The following is a 12756-nucleotide window of genomic DNA, read 5'->3' as shown; positions in this document are numbered from 1 at the left end:
AGGAGTACTACGTGCATGTAATAGTCTTTTTTGAAAAAAAAAAATATCATCAGTAATTTTAAAGCTTTGTTTTTTTTTTAAGATATTTTTACCAAAACATACAACTATTATCAGATATATATAATTCATGCTAAAATATTATAATCGTTTGATTCAAATGATAATTACTCCAAAACATTTTACGTTTATAACAATTTGGTACTTTAAGTTTTCTCGTTTAGTTCATATGATCATTTTTTACGTTTGTAACAATTTGATCTTTAAGTTTTAAGTAACAAATAGATATTTTTAAGTTTTTAACTTGTTGCACAGTTATATTTTCAATTATCCTCTGTCACAAAAATGTGTTGCATTGTTATCCTTTCCGTTAATTTTTTTTTCTCTAACATATGTGTCTTTTTCATCAAAATATCCACCATGGTGGAAACCAACGTTAACGGCCACGGTGCAACAAGGTAACAAAAGTTAACTGGAAGGTAACAGTGCAACAAGTTAGAAACATTAATGATCTATTTGTTACCTGAAAAACTTAAAGATCTAACTGTTACCTAAAAAATTTAAAGAACTTGATTGTTCCAAACGCAAAACTTAAAAAACTTCTAAATGGATTTAACCTTATTTATTTATTTATGTTTTCTATTTCTGTGGTTGTATTTGAATAATACTCTTGAAGAATTGTGGTTATATTTATGCAGCATCTAATAAAGATTAGCCCTATGAATAAATTTACAAGTAATACTTAATTATTTTTACTCTACTTACAAGTTATTCATGTGATTAATTGTTATTAGATATTGAAATTATCCACAATTTTTCAAAGAGAAATTTGAAAAAGCCAAAATATATTTCACTTTATTATTATATTTAATAAATTTTGAAAGACGTACTGATCTTTATTTAACAATTATTGTAATGAAAACGCTAGCTGCTGTATTATTTTTTGAGTTAAATGCTAACATAGTCTTAAACATTTGTTAAGAATACAAGTTTAATTAACATAAGTTCTTAAAGGTTTTGTTCCGATATACTTAAAAGGTTTCATATCGTTTGAAAATCGAAACTAAGGGTAGTTTATATACAACATCCATACACATTAATCCACCGAAGCACCTGTGAGGACTCATATGCAGTCGAAAGCGGATAATATTTCGAAATATGGTGTGGTACACTTGAGAGTGGAACAGAACCGTTTTCAAAATATCAAATAATTTTTGTAAAATGTTTTCAGCTTTTATGTTTCCAAAAATTACCTACATTTTGGGATCTTTATTTTGAAATGAAATAGGCATTTGGGACACGTTTTCTTGAGTAGTTTGTTGAAGGTTGTAATGGAGGATGAAATGTGCATGGTGCAAACGATTAACAATATTGATGGTATTCGTAAACAGAAAAAATATTGATCACGTAGTGAATATTGACACGTACTATTTAAGTGTTCATAATGCATGTCGGCATATGCACTAAATCAAGTTGATAATTTTAGTGCAACTAAAGGTTGCAAACGTGATCATAAGCTTATAGAAATTCGACAAAATTTAGTGCTAGTCTCCACATCATATTCAAAATTTATCCTATAAATAGAATTGTTTGTCAAATAACCAATCCAACTACAATTCTTTTGCAAGTTATTTTTCTCTTCTGACACATAATATATTTATTACAAATTTTCACAAAAATATGTCTAAGCTTTCACGTAACGTTATAATGCATGTTGTTTTAGTAACTATAATAATCACTGGGATTGGGATAGTAGAAGGAAAAAAAGTTCAAAATTGTGGTAGTAAAGGAAAAGATAGAGGAATTGGTGTTGGTGGAGGTGGAAGTTTAGGAGGAGGTATTGGTGGAATTGTTGGTGGAGGTGGAGGTGCTAGTGCTGGTGGAGGAGCACGTGGAGGTGTTGGTGCCGGTGGAGGTTTAGGAGGAGGAGTTGGTCTCGGAGGAGGTGCTGGCGCTGGAGGAGGTGTAGGTGGAGGTGCTGGAGGAGGTGTTGGTGCCGGTGGAGGTACTGGAGGAGGTGTTGTTGTTGGTGGAGGTTTAGGAGGAGGAGTCGGTGGAGGTGCTGGTGCTAGTGGAGGTGCCGGAGGAGGTGCTGGAGGAGGCGTTGGTGCTGGTGGAGGATCAGGTGGAGGTGCCGGAGCGGGTGCTGGAGGAGGTGTTGTTATTGGTGGAGGTTTAGGAGGAGGAGTCGGTGGAGGTGCTAGTGGAGGTGCCGGAGGAGGTGTTGGTGCCGATGGAGGTGTCGGAGGAGGTGTTGGTGCTGGTGGAGGAGCAGGTGGAAGTGCCGGAGCGGGTGCCGGAGGGGGTTTCGGAGGAGGAGTCGGTGGAGGTGCTAGTGGAGGTGCCGGAGGAGGTGCTGGTGCTGGTGGAGGTGCTGGAGCGGGTGCCGGAGGAGGTGTTGTTGTTGGTGGAGGTTTAGGAGGAGGAGTCGGTGGAGGTGCTGGTGCTAGCGGAGGTGTCGGAGGAGGTGCTGGTGCTGGTGGAAGAGCAGGTGGTGGTGCCGGGGCGGGTGCTAGTGGAGGTGCCGGAGGAGGTGCTGGTGGAAGAGTAGGTGGAGGTGCCGGAGCGGGTGCTGGAGGAGGTGTTGTTGTTGGTGGAGGTTTAGGGGGAGGAGTCGGTGGAGGTGCTAGTGGAGGTGCCGGAGGAGGTGTTGGTGCCGGTGGAGGTGTCGGAGGAGGTGTTGGTGCTGGTGGAGGAGCAGGTGGAAGTGCCGGAGCGGGTGCCGGAGGGGGTTTCGGAGGAGGAGTCGGTGGAGGTGCTAGTGGAGGTGCCGGAGGAGGTGCTGGTGCTGGTGGAGGTGCTGGAGCGGGTGCCGGAGGAGGTGTTGTTGTTGGTGGAGGTTTAGGAGGAGGAGTCGGTGGAGGTGCTGGTGCTAGCGGAGGTGTCGGAGGAGGTGCTGGTGCTGGTGGAAGAGCAGGTGGTGGTGCCGGGGCGGGTGCTAGTGGAGGTGCCGGAGGAGGTGCTGGTGGAAGAGTAGGTGGAGGTGCCGGAGCGGGTGCTGGAGGAGGTGTTGTTGTTGGTGGAGGTTTAGGGGGAGGAGTCGGTGGAGGTGCTGGTGCTAGTGGAGGTGCTGGAGGAGGTGTTGGTGCTGGTGGAAGAGCAGGTGGTGGTGTCGGGGCGGGTGCTGGAGGAGGTGCCGGAGGAGGTGCTGGTGGAAGAGCAGGTGGAGGTGCCGGAGCGGGTGTTGGAGGAGGTGTTGTTGTTGGTGGAGGTTTAGGAGGAGGAGTCGGTGGAGGTGTTGGTGCTAGTGGAGGTGTCGGAGGAGGTGTTGGTGCTGGTGGTGGTGCCGGGGCGGGTGCTGGAGGAGGTGCCGGAGGAGGTGCTGGTGGAAGAGCAGGTGGAGGTGCCGGAGCGGGTGCTGGAGGAGGTGTTGTTGTTGGTGGAGGTTTAGGAGGAGGAGTCGGTGGAGGTGCTGGTGCTAGTGGAGGTGCCAAAGGAGGTGCTGGTGGAAGAGCAGGTGGAGGTGGAGGTGTCGGGGCGGGTGTTGGAGGAGGTGTTGTTGTTGGTGGAGGTTTAGGAGGAGGAGTCGGTGGAGGTGCTGGTGCTAGTGGAGGTGCCAAAGGAGGTGCTGGTGGAAGAGCAAGTGGAGGTGGAGGTGCCGGGGCGGGTGCTGGAGGAGGTGTTGTTGTTGGTGGAGGTTTAGGAGGAGGAGTCGGTGGAGGTGCTGGTGCTAGTGGAGGTGCCAAAGGAGGTGTTGGTGGAAGAGCAGGTGCCAAAGGAGGTGCTGGTGCTGGTGGAAGAGCAGGTGGAGGTGGAGGTGTCGGAGTGGGTGCTGGAGGAGGTGTTGTTGTTGGTGGAGGTTTAGGAGGAGGAGTCCGTGGAGGAACACGTGGAGGTGTCGGAGGAGGTGTTGGTGCTGGTGGAGGAGCACGTGTAGGCGCTGGAGGAGGTGTTGGTGCCGGTGCTGGTGCTGGAGGAGGTGTTGGTGTTGGGGGTGGTGTAGGAGCATCTGGTGGTGGTGGTGCACGAGTTGGTGTAGGAGCAGGTGGAGGTACAGGCGTCGTTGCTAGTTCAAGAAGAGGTGGCCCTCAAGCTTAAAGTTGGTATAGATTGAGAAGTAATAAACTTTAGTTATATACTAGAGAAGACAATACACTTGAATGAATAAGTGCTGAAAATGTTGCGGATGAAGTCTTATATATTATACCCAATGAAAATAAAAGTGATTATAGTGATGTTTAAGTTGTTGTAGTACAAGTATTAGAGGTAAGATGATGATAAATCTTTAACTTCTATAGTGGAAGTCTAGATTGTAAAAAAAAGGTTAATTGTGACTACATGTCATATGATATTGTAATATATAGAAACATTATGCTTGATGTAAACAAATATCAATTACGAGATGTTACATTAAAATCAGCTACCACAACTACGAGATGTAAACAAATATCAATTTGCCAGTCACATTAATCTTTAGACTTAATTGCATTTTTTGCTCTCTAATTTCTAAATTGTGAAATTTTAGCTCCCTAGTTTGCTCATTTTTAATTTCATAGCCCCCATTCTAATTTTTTGCTCTTCTTCGCGTTCTCATTTCATCGGTAAAAGGATCAAACCGGCCAAAAACCGAAATAACCGGCGGTTCGCGCCATTTAGTAGGTCAGACTGTGTTTCTACTTATTTAAATATTTTTATTCAAAAAACATTCAAAATGTTAAACATGGAGATCGCTCAATATTTGATTTTCATCGATTTAGGGGAAGGATGATGGAAGCTCGACAGATCACTCCATCAGAGAACGGAGAGTTCACTCTTGGAGATTTTACTCGTGCCCGGGGTGGATAAGTAAATTATTGTTTATACTGCTGTAGTAGTATTTGCAATTAACTAGACTCCGACTAGTGCGATGCACGGGTTATATGTATAGTTGTCAAATGTATATGATTCCTTACTAACCCAAACATTTGATTATGTGCAGCCTGGAGAGTTGGACAAGGCCCAACGACTTCTGGCACGCCTTTACAACGACCAAATGCCTACTAAATTGGACACCAAAAGTCTCGTCCGGGTTTCGTCATCTTTTCTACAAGCTACAAGAACAAGTCAGGGTTGTGCCACATAGATTCGAAGGATTTTTCAACGCCAAGGGTAAAAAGAATATATTGTGCACAAGAAATCTAGTACCTGGGGAAGCTCTTAATGGTGAAAAATTAATACGTGTTCAGGTGAGTCGATTTATATATGATTAGTATCTGCCTCTTAATTGGTTTATGTACTTCATGAATATCCATGGATATTATTATCTTTATGTTGAAAACTCTCGTCACGTCACATGTTAAACCCTTCAAGACCAACACTACTCAATTAGAGTTTTCAAAATGCCCCAAATTGGTTGTTTTTTTTAGTGATGTCACTGTTTCACACACAATAACGCATAGCTCTATGTTTCCATGTGCTGACCCATTTTTACGTGTTCGGACTTATTTCAATCTTTATATCTCAGAATGACGACGGAACTGAAGTCGAATACAGAGTATGCGATCCGTGTAGATCCAAGTTGGGTGCTGCAATCCTGGGTGGTGTCACCAATATATGGACACCGAACACGGACACTGACAGGTCGACACCGATAAAAATTTGAAAAAATGACATAATTTAGTGTAATCATAAGTGTCGGTGTCGATGTCGGACACGGACACGGACACGCCTAATCTGAGGAGTGTCGGTGCTTCCTAGATCGTAAGTTATCGTATGTTGGAACTTAGAATAGCATATGAGTTGTGCAATTTAAATAAAATGCCCTTTGTCACATAGACAAGACAAAAACTTAACAAATGTTGGTTAAGACGATCTGCGTAGTTATTTGTATTATTATGTTTGTGACATTTAATGGTGAAGAAACCCATTTGGGTTGGTTTGGTGGTATTGACTTGAGACCTGAGAGTGTGCTGCTCCTTAAGGTCTCAGGTTCGATCATCTCTAGTGCCAATTTGGGTGGGCTAATTTAACTTCTTCCGAAAAAAATAATAATGGTGAAGAACATAAAAATCTATATGTTTGAACTAGTCAAAACTAATCAAGTGGTCAAGGTGTACTGGTTCAGTTTTTGGTCTGTATTGTAATGTACTAACTTATATTACATGTTATAATTTGCTAACATATCTATTTTGTTAGCAGGATGGTTTAGTGTATGTTGTAGGATTCTCCAATGATGTTGCACATATGGCGGGCAAGAGGCCAAATGTTGTGACAATTCTTGAGAAATATTTTTATACTCATTACCGCATGCTTCTCAGTATGGTATATGTGGTCTTTGGTGAGATTGATGATCTTCCTAATAAGGTTCTCTATTAACCCCATAATATGATGTCTAATATTTCATACTCTTTTGTATTGAGTCATTTATTAATATAGACATGCTTTGATTGTAAATTGCTAAGTAATGCTATATCATTTTCTCATTAAATTGTTATGTTTTATTAGTTTTTTCGGAGGGACTTTTTATAGTGAGTCATGTTCATTTTTATCTTAAATCCGGTGGGCATTACATGATATGCACAAAGGTTTGTTTTCAATTATTTATATTTGATTTGCCTAGTAATTTCTTTGATATTTTTTTGTTAAATCATGCCTGATGATTTGTGTAAACTACCGACAAACAATATGAATTCAACAGGTCATGCTATTTTTGCCTGCGACCATCTTGAAAGGGAATTCAAGCTAATACAGACAGTCATGCTTGATTTAGTAAAGGGAGCATATGCCCTCAATATTGGTGGTTATAGGATGCCGGATGAATAGTTGTTGTTTTCCATCTGCTTGTAAACCATATTTTTACTGTTTGGTTATATCTTCTTATGGTCAACCTTTTTGTTGTATCGATTAGGTGGCTTTGCAGGCAATGGGACCAAAAGGAGGAGAAAGCCTATACTCCCTCCGGTCCTTTTTATAAGGAACACTTTAAAAAAATCACACAAACCAAGGAAACACATTTAACATAGTTATTTTCATTTAATACTCTTATAAATTTAAATTTATTACATGTTTACCCTTATTTAATTACTTTTTATTCAACTAACTTACTTATTTTTAAATTCTCTTTCATAATAAATAAGGGCATAAGTGAAATTGAACATTTAGAACATTTGAAAATTGGTCAAAGTTTCTTATAAAAAGGACCAAATTTTTTTCCCAAAGTGTTCCTTATAATAAGGACCGGAGGGAGTATTTTGAAAGGGATATATGCTTTTACGAGAAGAATCACAATTTTTATTTTACATGTTCCCGGTCTTTTTCTCACAATTCCTAACTCAGAAGTTTTATATCACATAATGTTCGATCAGTGTTATTATTTAAAATAATATTCTCAAAACAATAGCATTAATTTTTAGTAATTTTTTGTTATATGCTTATAGATTTAATTTGTATAGGCAAATAATTTTTTACAAATATATTCGAAGATTTGTACCTTTACTCTTTTTTATGCCACACTTTTACTACTTATTTGTCTTTGCAATCACTAATTGCAAATTATAGTACATAATGATAAGCTACTTTTGTTTCTTTCTTAAAGAACATAAGCTACTGGTTGTTTTTTACAGTAAAAATAAAATTAATAAATTTGAACTTAAGACCTCATATATAATATACTCAAACTTCTCACCACTATAGTGATTTTAAGTTGGTAGGATATTGCAATATATATCTAAGTTAGAATTCAAATCTAAGAATCTATATCTTAATTTTTGTATATGAAAAAAATTCAGTACGAAAGAACTCACCATTACGTGCTTATGAGATTTTTCAAGAATAATATTTTTCAATGCAATTTCATGCACCAAACAAACAATTTCTTTCATTACAAGTCACTAATCATCCATGTTCTTTGTCCTAATATCTCAATTTATCCACTCACTATTATCACACTACTTTCAAAAGCTTCATGATTCCTTTTCCTTTCCTTTTCTTGGCTCAATCATTTTTTTGATTTTTTCTGCATGAAACACGTGTTACTTATATATCACATCACATAGACACATACACATACCAGTAAAGTTCTTCACTTCACCGCTTTTTCTTCCTCTGTTTTTCGTACTCTGTTTTGCTTGCTCTGTTTTTCCTCTGTTCTTGTCCTTTTTTTTCCCTCTTCATGGCTCCTCCCAATGAACCAGTGAATTCTAGAACCCTTGATCTCATCAAAACAGATTCTTTATTTGATTTATGTGAAGGAAAATTTACTGTGAAAGGTGTTCCTTTGTTGCATGATGTTCCTGAAAATGTGTTTTTCAGTTCTTTTTCTTCTATTTGCAAACCCTCTGAATCTAATGCACCACCTTCACTCCTTAAAAAAATTCTTGCTTTTTCTCACAAAGGTGGTTTCTTTGGATTCAACCATGAAACCCCATCTGATAGATTGATGAATTCATTGGGTAGTTTCAATGGAAAAGACTTTGTGAGTATTTTCAGGTTCAAAACATGGTGGTCTACTCAATGGGTTGGAAAATCTGGTTCTGATTTACAAATGGAAACTCAATGGATTCTTTTAGAAATCCCTGAAATCAAATCATATGTTGTAATCATTCCAATAATTGAAAAAGGATTTAGATCAGCACTTTTTCCTGGTTCTAATGACCATTTTATGATTTGTGCTGAAAGTGGTTCAACAAAGGTGAAAGAATCAAGTTTCAATTCAATTGCTTATGTTCATTTTAATGAAAATCCTTATGATTTGATGAAAGAAGCTTATAGTGTTTTAAGGGTTCATCTCAACACTTTTAAGCTATTGGAAGAGAAAACAATCCCAAATTTAGCCGATAAATTTGGTTGGTGCACTTGGGATGCTTTCTATTTAACTGTTAATCCTGTTGGTGTTTTTCATGGTCTTGATGATTTTACAAAAGGCGGTGTCGAACCAAGGTTTGTTATCATTGATGATGGATGGCAAAGTATTAGTATAGATGGTGCTAATCCTAATGAAGATGCTAAGAATCTTGTTCTTGGTGGTGAACAAATGACTGCAAGACTTTATAGGTTTGATGAATGTGACAAGTTCAAGAAATATGAAAGTGGTTTGTTATTAGGTCCTAATTCACCTCCTTTTAATCCAAAAACTATCAAGGAGTTGATTACAAAGGGAATTGAACATGAACATTTAGGTAAGCAAAGAGATAAAGCTATTCTATCTAAAAGTTCTGATTTGGCTGAGATTGAGTCAAAAATCAAGAAAGTAATAAAAGAAATTGATGATCTCTTTGGTGGAGATCAAAGTAGTACTAGTAGTGTTCCAAAAAGTGAATGTGGAAGCTTGTGTTGCAAGAAAAAGGAGTATGGATTGAAGGCTTTCACAAAAGATTTGAGGACTAAGTTCAAAGGTTTAGATGATGTTTATGTTTGGCATGCACTTTGTGGTGCTTGGGGAGGTGTAAGGCCAGGAACTACACATCTTAATACCAAAATTGTCCCTTGCAAACTTTCTCCTGGTCTTGATGGGACAATGGTGGATCTTGCTGTGGTGAAACTTGTTGAAGGTTCAATTGGGCTAGTTGATCCTAATCAAGCCAATGATTTTTATGACTCCATGCACTCTTATCTTGCTGAATCTGGTGTCACAGGAGTCAAAGTTGATGCCATTCATGTAAGATTTTATATTTTATATACCTTTTTCATATTTACTTAGAAATATTTACCAGGATCTCGAGTAAAATTTATACCGGGGATAGTTCAGTGTACATCTCGACCTTCCAATTTTTTTAATGAATTGAATAATATGCTTTAAAAAATAAATGAGTGCCTGAGATGTCACTGAAAAAAAACTTTACTAAAATGGATCTCGTCCCCTCTACGGCCTTATAATTTATAATCTTACTATGACTATGACTATGACTATTGTAGTTTTTGTTGTGGCCAAATAATAACCATTTTTTTCATGCAGTGTCTTGAATATGTGTGTAGTGAACATGGAGGCAGAGTTGACCTTGCCAAAGCTTACTATGAAGGGTTGACAAAATCCATTGCCAAGAATTTTAATGGAAATGGAATCATTGCTAGCATGCAACAGTGCAATGACTTTTTCTTCCTTGGAACAAACCAAGTTTCTATGGCAAGAGTTGGTAAGCATTTAAGTAGTGTACAAGCACAATATCAATGAACATTTTCATGCATACATAAAACTATGCTTTATATTTGTAGGGGATGATTTTTGGTTCCAAGATCCTAATGGTGACCCAATGGGAGCATTTTGGTTACAAGGTGTACACATGATTCATTGTTCCTACAATAGCTTATGGATGGGGAATATGATTCAGCCAGATTGGGACATGTTCCTATCAGACCATATTTGTGCTAAATTTCATGCTGGTTCAAGAGCTATTTGTGGTGGTCCAATTTATTTGAGTGATAGTGTTGGTTCTCATGACTTTGATTTGATTAAGAAACTTGTGTTCCCTGATGGTACAATCCCAAAGTGCATACATTTTCCTCTTCCAACTAGAGATTGTCTTTTCAAAAACCCTCTTTTTGACCAAACAACTGTTCTCAAAATTTGGAACTTCAACAAGGTACCTATCTCCCTCACACATATTTTACACCAAACTTCAATACTAGCTAGTAGATAATAAAATACTTTATATATTTAAATATTTGGTTGATTACTGGCTTGTCTGTTATTAACACGTGTTAGTATCTGACACCGACACAAATACTGACACATATAATATCATTCAATTGTATTCATTTTCTTAAATTATTATATGTATATATGTGTTAGTGTCGTGTTTAGTGTCGTGTTTAGTGTCTATATTTCTTGTAGTTCTATATGATATTATGTAATGCCTAACAATTTATGAAGTGCGGACACTCCTCAGATTAGGTGTGTCCCGATGTCGGACACACGTCGGTTTCCGACACTGACATGACGCCTACAATTTATTGAATTATGTCATTTTCTCAAATTATTATCGGTGTCGGTGTCAATGTGTCAGTGTCGTGTCCGGTGTCCGTATTTGTGTCTATCGTGCTTCATAGCTAACAATTTTCTTTTTCCTATATAAAACAGTATGGAGGTGTGATTGGTGCTTTCAACTGTCAAGGGGCAGGATGGGATCCAAAAGAGCACAAATTTAGGGGCTTCCCTGAATGCTACAAGCCAATAACTGGAACTGTGCATGTAACTGAAGTTGAATGGAATCAGAAGAAAGAAGCATCTGATTTGGGCAAGGCAGAAGAATATGTAGTCTACTTCAATCAAGCTGAAGAACTTTCTTTCATGACTCAAAAATCTGAACCAATTCAATTTACAATTCAACCATCCACATTTGAGTTATATAGTTTTATTCCTGTCACAAAGCTAGGTGGCAGCATCAAATTTGCACCAATTGGGTTGACTAACATGTTCAATAGTGGTGGAACAATTCTTGGTTTGGAATATGTTGAAAGTGGTGCTAAGATTAAGGTTAAAGGTGGTGGAAATTTTCTTGCTTATTCAAGTGAATCACCAAAGAAGTTTCAATTGAATGGTTCTGATGTGGATTTTAAGTGGCTGAGTGATGGAAAATTGTCTCTCAATCTTCCTTGGATTGAAGAGGCTTGTGGGGTTTCTGATTTGTCAATTTTGTTCTAGACTATAATATTAGTATTACAAAAATAATATGCTTTTGGTTTTTGAATAAGTGGGTAATCGAGTTTAAATCTCAAATCTTATATATAAAGTGAGATGTCCCTATTGAATTAATTATGTTCACGAGAACTTTTTTGTTTCTTTTGACGCGAACTTTTTTGTTTCTTATATGCCAAGAAATGGAAGTTAATTTATTTATGAACATATTTGTACTCTTTAATTGCTGGTTGTCGTGCTGATAGGGTAGCACTAGTACGTGTTGCGCTGAGATGTTCTTGTATATAATAAGTGTCACACTCACACATGTAAGAAAAAGTAGAGAAAATTTTGGTTGAATCATCCGATCATTTCAAAACATTGTTATGTAAGGTGGTGGTTTTCTCTTAGCAATTGCTCCTTAATCTATTGTCTGTCAGCGAGGAGGAATTTGTGGAGGCTGGTGTTAGAACTGTCTTGTGTTTGGTGATCGGAAACTAGAGAATCGGAAGATCATGTTTTTGCCAAATTCCCATTTATAAGCTCAATTTGTGGAGACCTTTTTATTTTACTCCAAGCTTGTTGCTTGCTTGTAGTTGTATCTCTTCCACAAGAAGTATGTATGAAAAGGATCTCTTTTTGATTTGGCGCGTAACATTTTGGTTTATTTAGAAGGCTCGAAAAGTCGAAATGATGTGAATCAAGTGATATTTTCAGTTGAAGAAAGTGTAGGTCAATAAATAAAAAGTAGCTCTAGGCAATGGTTCTTTAGCTAAACGAACAAAAGTGGGAGCTTCTTGCTTACTGTATGAATGAATGATTTGTAAACCCTTTTGATTGTATGACTAAAAATAGATGTTTTGTCTACCCCTTTTAATGTTTTCTTTTCTTTTTTTGGTTTGTCCACTTAGTACCACTTATACTCATTTCCATTAACTAGGTATAGTACTCCTTGTACAAGTTGTACTTGTTATGAATTATGAAATCGAAGGGATAAAGATCATAGATGTCAGATAGAGTGCATAAGAGTATTCATGAGGAAGATACTCATAGAAATTCATATTGAGTGAATATAGATTGATAAAAGAATGAGTAAAATGTACAATGAAGTACCTTATTTATAGGACTATTTGGAGTAACTAACTCCCTAACTAACTTTCTAACCTCCTAACTAACTTGGTAACTTATCAACTAACTCTAGTTGATTAACTAACTATCTATATTCTTAA

General features: G+C 38.1%; 2 protein-coding genes and 1 pseudogene across 9 annotated transcripts; all 3 read left to right on the top strand.

Annotated features, from left to right (window-relative positions):
* Positions 1 to 1623: 1623 nt before the first annotated feature.
* LOC123891097 (glycine-rich cell wall structural protein-like) lies at positions 1624 to 4356 on the top strand. Of its 8 annotated transcripts, none has more exons than XM_045940912.1 (3): positions 1624 to 2620; positions 3047 to 3550; positions 3659 to 4356. In XM_045940912.1, the coding sequence occupies exons 1-3, from the start codon at positions 1678 to 1680 to the stop codon at positions 4033 to 4035; spliced, it is 1824 nt and encodes a 607-aa protein (XP_045796868.1). In that variant the 5' UTR covers positions 1624 to 1677; the 3' UTR covers positions 4036 to 4356. The 8 variants fall into 8 exon arrangements, with proteins under 8 accessions (XP_045796868.1, XP_045796867.1, XP_045796866.1 ...); XM_045940911.1 differs by having other exon boundaries at positions 2861 to 3550; XM_045940910.1 differs by having other exon boundaries at positions 1624 to 3178; positions 3365 to 3550.
* Positions 4357 to 4843: 487 nt separating this feature from the next.
* On the top strand, positions 4844 to 6738 carry LOC123889089 (annotated as a pseudogene).
* A 1099-nt stretch (positions 6739 to 7837) lies between these two features.
* On the top strand, positions 7838 to 12539 carry LOC123891096 (stachyose synthase). The gene is made up of 4 exons (XM_045940904.1): positions 7838 to 9571; positions 9869 to 10046; positions 10126 to 10493; positions 10991 to 12539. Exons 1-4 carry the CDS (start codon positions 8087 to 8089, stop codon positions 11552 to 11554), a joined length of 2595 nt encoding a protein of 864 aa, XP_045796860.1. The 5' UTR covers positions 7838 to 8086; the 3' UTR covers positions 11555 to 12539.
* Positions 12540 to 12756: the final 217 nt, after the last annotated feature.

Source organism: Trifolium pratense, linkage group LG6, assembly GCF_020283565.1.
Source record: "Trifolium pratense cultivar HEN17-A07 linkage group LG6, ARS_RC_1.1, whole genome shotgun sequence".
NCBI lineage: Eukaryota > Viridiplantae > Streptophyta > Magnoliopsida > Fabales > Fabaceae > Trifolium > Trifolium pratense.
Note: the sequence above shows the minus strand (reverse complement) of the source record. Positions and strands in the feature narration are given on the sequence as shown.

What these genes read in the sequence shown, in the direction of transcription:
- LOC123891096 (XM_045940904.1), top strand. Translation starts at nt 8,087, where the DNA reads ATGGCTCCTCCCAATGAACCAGTGAATTCTAGAACCCTTGATCTCATC. An exon ending in TCAAAGTTGATGCCATTCAT is followed by an intron (nt 9,572 to 9,868) that starts GTAAGATTTTAT and finishes TTTTTCATGCAG; the next exon opens with TGTCTTGAATATGTGTGTAG. An exon ending in AAATTTGGAACTTCAACAAG is followed by an intron (nt 10,494 to 10,990) that starts GTACCTATCTCC and finishes TATATAAAACAG; the next exon opens with TATGGAGGTGTGATTGGTGC.
- LOC123891097 (XM_045940905.1), top strand. Translation starts at nt 1,678, where the DNA reads ATGTCTAAGCTTTCACGTAACGTTATAATGCATGTTGTTTTAGTAACT. An exon ending in AGGTGCTGGTGCTAGTGGAG is followed by an intron (nt 3,551 to 3,658) that starts GTGCCAAAGGAG and finishes GAGTCGGTGGAG; the next exon opens with GTGCTGGTGCTAGTGGAGGT.